The sequence below is a fragment of the Phyllostomus discolor genome, chromosome 3 (assembly GCF_004126475.2).
Source record: "Phyllostomus discolor isolate MPI-MPIP mPhyDis1 chromosome 3, mPhyDis1.pri.v3, whole genome shotgun sequence".
In the NCBI taxonomy this organism is placed as follows: domain Eukaryota; kingdom Metazoa; phylum Chordata; class Mammalia; order Chiroptera; family Phyllostomidae; genus Phyllostomus; species Phyllostomus discolor.
This window is the reverse complement of record NC_040905.2, coordinates 47,599,405-47,612,359: the sequence shown is the minus strand read 5'-3', so window position 1 is coordinate 47,612,359 and position 12,955 is coordinate 47,599,405. Positions and strand designations below refer to the sequence as shown.

Sequence of the window (12,955 nt, the reverse complement as noted above, 5' to 3'; positions counted from 1 at the left end):
TGAATGGATGATTTTCCCAGTTTTTGTAGAAGTTCAGGAACTAAGAATTTGAGGATGAAAAGATGCAGGCTAAGTTTATTCCTCATCCCCTAGAGAGACTTTGGTTACTGACCGGCCACATCAGTCTCTTGAGGGAGCCAGAGGTTTAGTCCAGGCAGGTGTGAGCCATTTCCTTCCAGGGAGGACTCATGTACTAGTTGATCATGAGAATCCCCAGAGTTCTATGACATGGGGCCATCCCCAGGAGAGAAGTAAAGGGCCCCTAGGGAGGCCACGCACCTGTGCGAAGTACTCCTCAGAGATCCTCCCTGCCCATTCGATGCACAGGTCCAGGGGGCGGCATGGGTTGGCCACGTCAGCACACTTAATCATCATGCGCTTGATCAGCATTTGGTTTTCAGGTAAGTTCTTCCCAATAGGGTTGCATTCACAGTCACTGCCCTCGGTCTGAAAAACATTGTCAGATGAGGGTTAGTTCAAGGTGATGGTGAAGCCTAAGAAGGCCAGCTGACCAGACAGTAGGTGCTGATCACTTGGGCACACTGAGACATGTCTGTGACTCAGAACAGCAGGTTTCTCTTCATTAATTCTACAATGCCCTGATATAGTCTTGTTTAAAAAAAAAAAAAAAAGGAAAACCTCAAACAATACAAAAACTTCGAGTTTAAAAGGTCAAACTTCCTATCACTACCCCTCGACTCCCTCACTTCCATCCTCCACCCAGAGTGGACTGCTATAAGTAGTTTAAGCAGTTCTGTTCTGTGTTTAGTAATCTGGCATGTGACCTTAAAGAAGGAGAGCTTTTCTACCAGATTTATTAGGAAATGTGTAAAAGCAGAAATTTGTTTTTAATGCATTCAAGATGGGAAAATAACACATAATGTGACCTTCCAATTATTCCTTCACTGATTTTTTCTTATGCCTACCAGCTCCCTCTCTCTTGTGACCTGTCTCATCCCTACTCACCCACCTCCTCCTACTTCATTCTTTCTCTTAAGGTCTGTGTGCACTCATACTCTCCTGGCTGCTCTTCCAACTGGGTACTAGGGAGTGTGACCCATACAAGCTTTGGGGGTACTAGGAGTAGAAGGTGGGCCCGGGCAGGAACAGGTGTGTTCAGCATGTTTAAGAAGACTGGCCATTCGCTAGGACAAACCTAGTGATGTATGTCAGTGGTTCCAAGCCAAGTGTCCAGGTCCCCAAGGAGGTTTACATACATGCAACACACACCAGTTATACAAACTCTGGAAGATTGATTTCTACTCTCTGTCTTCAAAAACACCATTGAATTGATTGTGTGAAAACAGCTAATTAGCTCTCCAGAGCTCTGCCAAGCTGAAAGACTGCATGACATTTGAGGGTTTTTGTCTGTTTTGTTTTTAGGCTGGATCTACTTATTAGACCATCAATGGAAAGAATTATGTTCTGAGGGTGGCGGTTTTGGTTACTTGCCACTGAGGAGATAGTGCTTATGATAGTCACTGCAGTAAGTACTAGATCTCAATGCAGAGTTTGGGGCTTACTTGGATAGATGAACTTCCCAACTCTAAATTCTAGGACTCTAATTTTCCCTTCTAAACCCCAGTTGCTCCCATAAGTCCTCTGTGGAAGGAGAGAGCCCTGGCATGGGGCCGTGGGATTCCTGGGGGATGGAGCAGAACACAGGTGAGGTGGACACTGCCCCTGCATCCATGCCCCGCTGGTCATGTGATGGGTCCTGCACAGATGGTCTCCTTACTGATTGTCAAGTTACTTTTAAGATGGACATCTATCCACATAGGCAACCTCTCCTCAACAGGAATGAGCAAAAGCTCTTCTAACTTTATGGGCTGTGAACAGCTTCATGGTTTCAGAGGGCAGTTTTATTTTTTTTTAGTGCATTGATTGTGCTATTATAGTTTTCCCAATTTTTCCTCCTTTATCTCCCCTCTGCTCTGCACCCCCCAACCCTCTGGCAGCCCCCTCTTATTTCATGTCCATGGGTTGTACATATAAGTTCTTGGACTTCTCTGTTTCCTATCCCTTTCCCAACCTCCCCCTGTCTATTTTGTACCTACCATTTATGCTTCTTACTCCCTGTCCCCTTTATTTTTCCCCTTCCATTCTCCACTGAAAAACCTTCCTGTGGTGTCCATTTCTCTGGTTCTGTTTCTGTTCTAGTTTGCTTAGTTTTTGGTTTTTTTTTTAGGTTCAGTTGTTGATAGTTGTGAGTTTGTTGTCATTTTACTGTTCATAGTTTTTGATCTTCTATTGCTTAGATAAGTCCCTTTAACATTTCATATATTAAGGGCTTGGCAATGATGAACTCTTTTAACTTGACCTTATCTGGGAAGCATTTTATCTGCCCTTCCATTCTAAATGATAGCTTTGCTGGATAAAGTAATCTTGGATGTAGGTCCTTACCTTTCATGACTTCAAATACTTCTTTCCAGCCCCTTCTTGCCTTCTTTTGAGAAATCAGCTGACAGTCCTATGGGCACTCCTTTGTAAGTAACTGTCTCCTTTCCTCTTGCCGCGCTTAACATTGTCTCCTTATCTTTAATCTTGGGTAACTTGATGATGATGTGCCTTAGTGTGTTCCCCTTTGGGTCCAATTTCTTTGGGACTCTGGGCTTCCTGGACTTCCTGGGAGTCTATTTCCTTTGCCAGATTGGGGAAGTTCTCCTTCATTATTTGTTCAGATAAGTTTTCAACATTTTGCTACTGTTCTTCTCCTTCTGACACCCCTATGATTCAGATATTGGAATGTTTGAGGTTGTCCTGGAGGTTCCTAAGCCTCTCCTCATTTTTTTTTGAATTCTTGTTTTCTTCATTCTGTTCCAGTTGGATGTTTATTTCTTCCTTTTGTACAGATTGTTGATTTGTGTCTCAGTTTCCTTCCTGTCACTGTTAGTTCCCTGAATATTTTGCTTTATTTCACTTTGGCTAACCTTCTTCATTTGTTCCTTCATTTTGTGACTGAGCTCAATCAGTTCTGTGAGCATCCTGATTACCAGTGTTTTGAACTCTGCATCAGATAGGTTGTCTATTTCCTCGTCACTTAGCTCTTTTTCTGGAGTTTTGATCTGTTCTTTCATTTATTTCTATGTTTTGGCGCACCTGTTATGTTGTTGGGGGAGGGGCCTTAGGTATTCACCCTGGCAAGGCAACCCTCTTTGATGTGTTGTGGCGCTGTCTGTGGGGGAGGGTCAGAGAGGGAACAATGCAGCTCACTTGCTCCACTTGAGCCCCACTTTCCAACCAACTCTCTCATGTGAGACTGGGAGTTTCTCCTGCTGTCACAACCCCCGCAGCAGTTTACAGCTAGCTTGAGTCTTTAGTTTCCTGTTCAGCCAGCCCTGCCTCACCTGAGCTGGCCGCCGCCTTGCCCCGTGTCCTCTCCACTCAGCTGCCCGTCTCTGCCCCTGCTGTCCTCCTACCCGTCTGAGTAAATGTTTAATGCCTTGGTTGTTGGAATTCCATGCAGTTTGCTTTTCTGGCACTTCTGGTTGTTTATCGTTTTTAGATTAGTTGTCATCCTCCTTTTGGTTGTGCGAGGAAGTGAAGTGTTTCTACCTACGACTCCATCTTGGCCAGAGCTCTGATCTCATTTTAAACGAGAGAGATGTGAACTTGCTACACATGCTCCCCAAACTGGAGTTTGTAGGGACTTCGATGTGAGCCAAGGTACATCAGTAAATTTTAAAGAGGAAAAACAGCTTATGCTTTTATTTGCAAGTAGTCACTCCCAATTTGACTATATATAGTCTTTAGATACAGAAGGAATATAGATCTTTAAATAGATCTTTAAAATGTCGAACTTTGAAGTCACCCAACAGCTCAAAGAACAGAATTAGAAAGGGCTCGGATCCCCTAAAATAGCACCGTTGATGCTAGTGTGCCATCTGCAGGCTCCTTCCTTCACACCCTTTGGGCCCACCTCCTTCTGTCACCACTGGCTCTGCCTTAGAGCCTTTGTCCCAAGGAGCTTGGAGTTGCTGTGGACACTCAATCTGTTCTTGCCCTGAAGAAAGGCCAGCACTTTCAACCCTTCTTTACCACCTTCAAGCAAATAATTTCCTTGCATTCAAGAGAGAAAAATGCCTTGAGGCCAGGTAGTGTAGGCTCTAATGGAAATATACTCTGATGTATCTTATGACATGGGAAATGCTTACCTCAGCTGCCATCGGCTTGTTGATGCTATTCACAAATTTGTTCACATGTTCAAAGTGTTTTGTCATCTCTGTTGCTAAGACCATGTCAATAATAGCCTGGCGCAGCGTTCGATAATGGTTCCTAAAATAACCAGAAGACAAAAGAGCCTTGTTCACGTCATGTCCCGAAATAGAACTGCTCTGCTGCCACTTCCCCACACTTCCCACACTCTGTGAGGAAGCTGGGGTTACGAAATGAGTGCAGACACCAAACAAGTTTGCCTGCTTCTCTTCCCACTAAACCAGGACTGGTTGACACTCTTCTGTTTTCCCCAATGACAGCTGACCCTTCCTCATGTGATTTATGAATATACATTAAAAAGTAACCTCACATGGTAGGCACTTATTTTATAAGATGACTCCTTTCTATCTTCTCTTGGCAACATCAAGACAGTGAGATGGAAGGAAATGACAAGTTCCTTCCCTATAAGGCTGGTACGTTAACCCAATGAACTGTCCTATTACATTCAGTGCAGACATAGTGATTCTTTGTATAGAGAATGGTCAGTGGGCATTTGGTCCTGTCTAAAACGTCCATGCTTTGAAAATGTCCTTGAGTTCAAATAGCCCATAACATTTATTTACACTTCTGGTTTACAGGACTAATACATAAAAAATACTGGCATGTTTTATTGCTATAATAATTGTGTTGTGGCTGTAGTCAGTAATAACCCTTCTTGCATCGGTAGCCTAGCTGGTCGTGGCACATGGGGCTGGGTAGATGGGTTGGGGTTTGAACATTCCAGAAGAGCAGAGTTTATATTAGCTCTGCACATTTCGGACAGGTCTGAATTACAAGGACCTTTTGGTATGGATGTTTTGGAAAGGACCAAATGTCCTCCTTCGAGGCAGAGAATTGTCATTATTTCTTTCAGTGATGGCATTGGAAGAATGTTTTCTCAATATGGAAGAATGTTTTTTCATTAGTAAGCCTCTAAATTACAATTAGATAGAAGTTGTAATGGATGGAGCAACAGCCCTGTCCCAGATTGCTGTCCAGTTCCTATCATCTTCTAACTTCAAGGGCCAGAATGGGGACATGAATAAAATTGGCTGTTGAATTCTTTGTGAAAGTTTTAAAAACAATCCTTGATGCTGATGAAACTTAATTTGAAGGCAGAGTAACTGTTCTCCATATTTCTCAGATTTCTAGGGACCAAACTGACAGGTTCATGTTGACAAGTGGGCCGTGAGGCTGGCTGAGCTCTGCCCTCTGCACACTGCCTTCTGCCAGGGGCCTGCCCTCCAGCCTGGCTGGTGCTATGTGGGAAGTAAGCATAGCCCGACTGCAGGGTTGTGGCAGGCAAGAGGAACTGCCCCTGTCTGATCACATTTGGCCAGCTCTCACCAGAGGAGTGTACGACAGTGAGGCGGAAACCTGCCCAGCTGTCGCCCTGCTGGGACCTGTAGAACACTCTCCTCCTGAGTGAGGGTTTTAGGTGGCCACAGATCGAGCTGGGGAAAGACAGGGAAGGATATACTTTTCTTGAGTTACCCAAAAGATGGGCTCTCCTAGGAGGGTAAAAATTAGTTATATAATCAATATTTACAGAGTTGCTGTGTATAAAACATTTTCATGAACTAATTGAACACCAAATGAGACTTAAAAAGATGAAAGTCTGAAAAGAACAACTAAGGTTACAAGGGCAAGGCTATTAATAACTTTACTCTCTGATACAGTGGTACAACCTGCTGCCCCCTCCCTTTCCCCTAAGAGGATGCCAGGTACTTGGAGAAGTTAGGGATGACAGAGTATCCTACTTGCACTTCACAAACCTGAGCACAGGAGGACAAGTACAACCAACCTGTCAATATTCTTGAAAATGTTGCATTTGTTGTCCTTCACCGTCAGCTGGAAGGCCAGGGCTGTGTGGTGACTCTCCAAGACGGCGGTGTCATTGTAGAGCACAGCAAGTTCACTGCCTGCGTTGCAGAGGAAAGAGTTGGTCCTTCCCGGGTGGTCCACGTCATGGACTGTGGCGGCGATCAGTGCTGCCACCTCATCCAGCTGGTCGAGGCTGCCCTGGGGTCAGGGAAGGCAAGGTGGAGTGTTACCCACCGGGTGCAGGAGAGCTTTACTCACCTTTGTCTCAGGGGGGAAGAGGCCTGTGGGGTGGGGGTTGTGAGAACGTTCTCCCCAGGCTACTGAGCCGTCTCTGACTTCCTAGAAGCGAGGAGCCTCCCTGGGACACGTTGCTGTGCTGTGACTTATCTGGAAGGATATAGTGGGTACCTAAAGCCTTTTCCCCAGAGTCCGTTCACTCCACTTCTTCTGCAGGAAGAAGCCAGATGGGCCTGTTCAGATGCCTGCCGTGTGGTGCTGCCACGTCTCTTCCATGAGCAGAGAGAGCGGACAGTGGCCTGTGGTCACAGATACTACTCGCTTGATTTGCATACTTCTGAAAAGGTTTTGAGAGTGGCAGTAAGTGGCACAGATACAACACAACTCTTCACACGAAGGTAGACCAATCAGAACCAAGCAGTACGAGGTGTGAAGAATTTTCCCAGGAAAATGAGGTGAAGGGGGTGGTTGCCAGAACAAAATTCAGCTGTGGGCTAGCAGGTGGTAAAGGCAAAAAGGGAAACCCTCCTCCTACAGTCCTCATTATGTAATTAACTCAAGAATTAGGAGATACAAGTGTTTTCTCCGCTCACAGCTTTAGGAGGATGTTATCGAGTGGGCTACTGTTACATTAGAGACTCCGTCCTGTGTGAGTTCGTTCATCTGGTAATCTGTCGGTGCCCCCTGGGCGCCCAGCTGCCACGCACCGCACAGCAGCTGCAGCGATGCACTGTGCCGGCATCGGCTCTGCACTAGTGGAGCTCATGGTCGGGGAAGGCGCAAATTAGATTGAAGAAACAAACACACACCCCACACAAATAAAAGTAACACTGAGATGTGCTAATAAGGATGTTAGAGGCGCTTTGAGAATGTAGCCATGGGGCCTGATGTGGTCTAGGGCAGCGTGGCCCATCCCCCTCTCTGGCGATGCACGGGTTTCTAGCTGTGCTGTCCATGCGGTAGCCCCTCGTCATGGGTGGTTACTGGCCACTTGAACTGTGAACAGTACGACTGAAGAACCAAGTTTTTCAACTTCTGTAATTTTAGTTACATGTGAATAGCCACATGTGGCTAAGGGCCAGCACGTTGGACAGCACAGGGCCAGGGCTGGGCAGGGATGGCTTCTCTAGGAAGTGCCTTCTTCTAGGAAGAAGCCTGAGGGACAAGCAGGCATTGCCTAGGCACAAGTGGCGAGACAGAGAATTCTAGGCAGAACAGCCTATGATGCTCCTGAGGTGAAACAACAACAAAAAAAGTGGTTTATTCACTGAAGGTTAAATAAGGGGAAAAGTGGTCCCCAAGATGAGGCTGGAGGGCTGGGCATAATAATTGATGGTCCCAAATAGTTCTCACAGGCTAAGGGAAGAAAAACTACCCCAGTGCTGACAAGTAAGGAACAATGGGTCTGAAGCTCATTCCTGAATGGGGACAGCAGTCAGTGCTGCTCTTCTCAGCTCTTCTCCGAGACTGGTCTGTGAAGCTCAGAGCAGGCAGATGTGCCTGGTCCCTTTTTACTGCTAATCAGGAGAGGCCAAGCTTCCCTGCAGGGCTGGTTACCAACTTGGGCTCCACCCTGACTGATTCCACCCGTGCAGTGAGGACCCTTGGGGCCCTCAGCCAGTGCTCCTGGGGTAGGCTCAATCTTGCTTGGAGCCTGGGGCCAATTGTAAAATTCATCATCGAAATAGGTTCGACTAACTGGAGTAAACACAAATAGCATTGGATGAGATCTGCCTTTCCTTCCAGTTTGCAATGACTGATTTAACCTGGCACCTTTAGAAGGCACCGCTAATGGGCCACCCCCTGCAGTGTAGGGGGGCTGTCTGATAATGCAGCGTCTGACAAAACTGGGGGCTGGGGGTGGGGGAGGAAGCCTGGGCCTGCTCCTGAGCACAGGGAGAAGCAAGGCCTCTTTGGGAGGGTGGGGCTGTCTAGGGAAGAAAACTCGCCCCCCCACACCCACAACAGGAGAAATTCCAAACCCTTTGAGGGGCAAACTCTCCTGTACATTTTTTCCCCTTTGACCGGCAGGAAAGATCTGGATCATACTGAGGCAAACTGGCCAGAATGAGCTCCCTTCTGGATCAGCCCTGAACAGTTCCCCATCTTGGGTAAAGAGTCACTTACACCAGGAGAACAGCAACGGAAGGCTGTTCTGTCCTGACCTGTCCACTTGCAGTGGTTCCTGGGAGCCGGCAGGAGTGGGCAGAGGATAGGGGCCGTAACCAGTTGAAGGGCATGTTACCCAGATGGCTGGACTGAGGGTGTGGAGCTATGTCATAGGGACACTAAGAATTTTAGCCTTATCGCACAAAGAAATTAGGGTTGACACAACATGGGAATTTGATAAAAACACACTTCCCTGACCCTCTTCATCAGTGGCCATGGGTCTGGGGGAAGACGCCTCGGGAGTGAATCCCACTTGAAGTCCCTCACATGGACTAACCAGTGACCTCGGGCCGCTGGCCACACCTCTGAGCTCAGCAGCCCCTCCCAGCCCAGTTCTCCATGGTTCCTTGCAGCTTGAAATTTTCTGATTCTCTGGCAGGGGCTGCCAGAGTTAGAAAATGTCTTGCATTGTGAGTGTATTATATCTAGTCTTAGACTTGTTTCTATTGCTGCTGTTTGAGAAATTCAACCAGAGCCTGAATGCATTAGCAGAACTCAGAATTTAAACAAAAATTCTTATTTTAGAGGAGGGAGATTAAGGAAGATAATAAAGTAACTAAGCATGCCCTAATTTATCACACATTTATGTTTTTCTAGAGTGGTTCTGCTTAAGTGGGATTCATCTTTAACTCAAGGTTGAAGAAGGTATAGATCACTTTGGTCTTGGGTTAAGGCCCTAGGTCCTGTCCTCGGCTGGCAGTGGGTGACCTCAGCCGTATACTATCTATGCAGTATAAAGTGGAGGACCAGAAAGCTGGAATGGAAACCTGAAAGTGTCTTAGTTCCTCAAAGATAAGTGCTATAGAAACAGGCTGGCATCGCCTGGGATCACACCTTTTTCTAAAGTAGGAGACAAAAATCTTCAAAAGCATCATTCTTGGAACACATTCTTTGCTTTCTTGCTGATGAAAGTGGATCCTAGGATTTGGCAAGGCTGAGAAGGAAATGCCTCCTCCCCATTTTGGTGCCATTCCTGTTTCCCTCACCTGGCCCACTACAGTTCTCAACTACCGGGACTGACAGCTAAAAAAGGATTGAATGCCAGGCATTTGCAGACTAATGTGGATTTCAGTCCCTCTGCAGCACTTGCCTCAGGGGTATCAATAGTCTAAGCTTCAGTTCTAATGTAGCAAAGGGATTACAAGCTTCATTGTGCAGATGATGACAGTTGGCAAGGAGGGGAGATGGGATCTCTCGCCAGCTGCCGATGGGGTGTGCAGAGGGCTGCCCTGTGAACCAGCACCTGTACCTGGCAGCACTGGCTTCGAAGTAAGACAAAGGGACAAGGACCTCTTTCAGAATCTCACAACAGTTGTCAATATGCAAATGCACATATCCACACCTACACAACACACACACACGTATGCAAATCAGTACAATGCTGAAGCGCGCAGTGCTATCTGGATTATAATATACCAATGGCCAAATTCTGGTCCTAAAACTTAACCTCTAGACCTACTAGCCATTTGCTATAATAATTAAATTCTGTCCTCTAACCCAGTTTTACAAAAGGCTCCTTGTGAACATTTGGAGAATGTGTTCGTTCATGGATCCGCCAGGCATGTAAAGGACTCTTTATGGTGGCTTAGATCATTATTTTAGGCATTTGAGGGAGGGGAGAGGGCGGGGAGGGCTAGGAGAAAAGGCTATGTCCTTACAGCAGCAAATGACCAACCAAGCTGTAGCCAACAGCAACCACTACCACCACAAAACCTGTCAAATTGGTTGCGAAATAGCTCTTCGCCTAAAATATGTACTAAGATTAAATCCGTGGGTCTCTAGTCTAGGCAAGTAACTAGATCATGATACCAGAATTCTACCTTCACTCGTTCCTTCCCGAGGAAGAAGGCAGTGGCGTGCAGCACATCAGCGGCGTGGGTGGAGTTATGGTAGGCGTTGGAGGAGTGGTAGTTGGCCTCGATCACTTGGAGCCAGGCCCGAAGAGTGGTTTCAGAACAGTGTAAAAACTCACAGACTCCAAACCGGGAAAAGACCTTTAAGCCCAGGTAAACCAGTGGCCTGGAAAACAGGAAAACAAACCCTGATTCATTATACTCACTGGTCCAAAAACTGCTTTCTTTGATGACACTGAGGAATGTGAAATGGAGGTATTTTTCTTCTGATGCTTATTCGATATGCGCAGGGGCATAAAACATCTCCCCCAGTTAGAAGAAGCTAGGACATCGCCTCACTAGCCACTTATTTGAAACTAGGTGCCTCGTGGTGGTCAATCCAAATGCTTTCCAGAGTTTCTCTTTGTTGTTGCCTGCAGTGGCTCTAACAACCAAGACCGACCCCTGGTAGTTCCTCTCCATCTGCACTTCCATATACATAGGCTCTGACTTCCTTTGTGTCCTCTGAGGAAGTTACTGAGCCTAAGGACGAAAGGAATGGTTTGTGTGGTCTCGGCCAAGTCGTATCATGTAGAGTTATGTTACTCACAGGTGAGAAGCACTCACATCCTAACAGACTAACAACCCTGGAAGACGTAGCCTTCTCTTGCTGTAAGAAGAGGACTTTGTGAGTTATCTAACCCTTACCCTGCCTGCAGGACAGGTCAGAAGAGAAGCCTATGGTGCTCTCAAACTCATTGTATAAGGTGGGGCGTCAACAAGTTTGGGGATGAGAATACTTAGAACCCTTGGCACATTAGCACAAAGGAATGGCCTGGGCAGATCTGAACAGGACTCAGTATTTCTTCATCCTGGGTCACCACCGGGCTAATCCCATGTCTTACCCACTAATACTGTCTCTCCATAAAGGAGCTCACGCAGGGGCCACGGTCTGCTCGGTCGACACTCCCCAAGCATGGCAAGAAAGGCACAGCCTGTGAGGTCCCTTGTGGCAAGGACTCACGTCTCCCTCGAAGTTTCCCGAAGTGCAAGTCTTGAGCTTGGCCACCAGTCCTCCCTGCCTGCAGCCAGAGAAGCCACATACCTTTTATGTGTAACAGCTTCCAACTCAAAGATGTTGAACTCCCAACTTTCCTCATTATCCAGTAACTGGGCGATACAAGGGGGGACATCGTTGATGGTTATTGGCATCGCCAGGTGACTGTGACTCTGGTGCACGTCTGGGCAAACAGATGGGGCAGGGAGGCTGGTTAACAGTGGGACCTGGAGGGCCCTGGAGCATCTGTCATCACCCTCACGGCTGCTCCTGCAGAAGGAAGTCCTGAACTCCCGAGTAGGGAGATTTTCACTTCAGGGTGCTTCTCTTAGTATTGCTAATTTCAAGGCCCTCAGATAGAAAAATAATTGTTTGTTTAAATGTATAGAGATTTGCAGTTCTTATTCTGACAGTGTTCAGAGAAGTAAATTTCATTAGGAGACCTGGTTTCAAGAGTAGACCATTAGAGATGCTTAAAGTCTGGTGAGACGAATAGGAAGTAGCACTGAGTGCCCCCCCCACCCCGCAACCCACACCAAATAATCGCAGCACTGGGATACACAGGCCAGAGACAGGTTGTATTAACAAGTGGACAGATGGCGACTTACTCTTAGTGAACACGTACTCGTTTCCGGACAACCTTCTCAGGCCATCCTGAAATGAAGAAAGATGCTATTAGAAGCACGTTTTACATGCGGGTACATTTTCTCATTCCTTTTGTTAGCCTAAGAGATTTGATTGCCTAATAACCCAGTCAATCTGGAACTCCAAGTTGCAGCTTGAAACGAAACCAGAACAGCTGTAAGACACAGGATCGTCTCCCTCTGTGGCTGCCAGCCCCGGGAGATGGAGAACTCAGGATGAGGCGTGCATGACCGCATTCAGGGCTCACACTGGGCTATGAGTTGGCTCTATTCTCAGGCCATCCTTCTTTTCTGGCATTTTGAAGGCACGTTAGTGACACCACAGAAGTGAACTTGCTTTGGTTTGGATGGGTGTGATTTTGAAGTGACCCTACTTACCCTCATAGGGACTGTGTTATTCGTTTTACTTATTAGGGAGACAATGCCATGGGCCATACCTGGGAAGTCCTTAATGTAAAGCCTTAAAAAGTTTGAGGCTTTTGACTAAATTTTGACTAATATCTAACTTTTCCCAACTTTGTTTCTGTTTTATATCATAAGCATTGTTGTTAGCACTTCAAAGAAAAGCTTCTGGATTTGAGATCTTTGGAGGGGCAGCACAAGGGACAGAATTCCAACGTTCTGGCATTTACTAGGCTCTGGAACTAGCCCCCAGATATTCTTGCATCTCAGTTCCCTTCCCTTCATTTTCTATCCCCAAGTACCTAATTTCTTAGGATCTTTTTTTAATGGTTTGTATAATTTATAATGGTTTGCCATCCCTAGAAAGTGTTCCCCTTAAGCCACACCTTGGATCTCTATTAATTTTTACAGCTGAACGAGAGAGAAGTCAACAATGGGCACAACTGCCCTGCCTCTAAGGCAGACCTCACAGGGGCTCCGCTGTGTTGTCTTTGCCATTCTCTCTTCTCTTCCAGCATTACGTGGAGAGGAGCCCCAGGATGGCATGGCGGTGGGAGGAGGAGGACAGGTAACTCGTTCCAGAAACCGGAACCCTT

General features: G+C 46.6%; 1 protein-coding gene across 6 annotated transcripts in view; it reads right to left on the bottom strand.

The window, feature by feature from the left end:
* The window catches only part of PDE8B (phosphodiesterase 8B), a 222,423-nt gene that overhangs the window by 4,334 nt on the left and 205,134 nt on the right, over positions 1–12,955 (bottom strand). For all 6 annotated transcript variants that reach the window (XM_036020447.1, XM_036020446.1, XM_028527169.2 and 3 more), the window contains 6 exons: positions 11,922–11,967; positions 11,362–11,497; positions 10,245–10,443; positions 5,999–6,216; positions 4,155–4,275; positions 280–447 (listed from right to left, as the gene is read on the bottom strand). In XM_036020447.1, the coding sequence (XP_035876340.1) occupies positions 280–447; positions 4,155–4,275; positions 5,999–6,216; positions 10,245–10,443; positions 11,362–11,497; positions 11,922–11,967 (888 nt within the window). The remainder of the gene's footprint in view (positions 1–279; positions 448–4,154; positions 4,276–5,998; positions 6,217–10,244; positions 10,444–11,361; positions 11,498–11,921; positions 11,968–12,955) is intronic.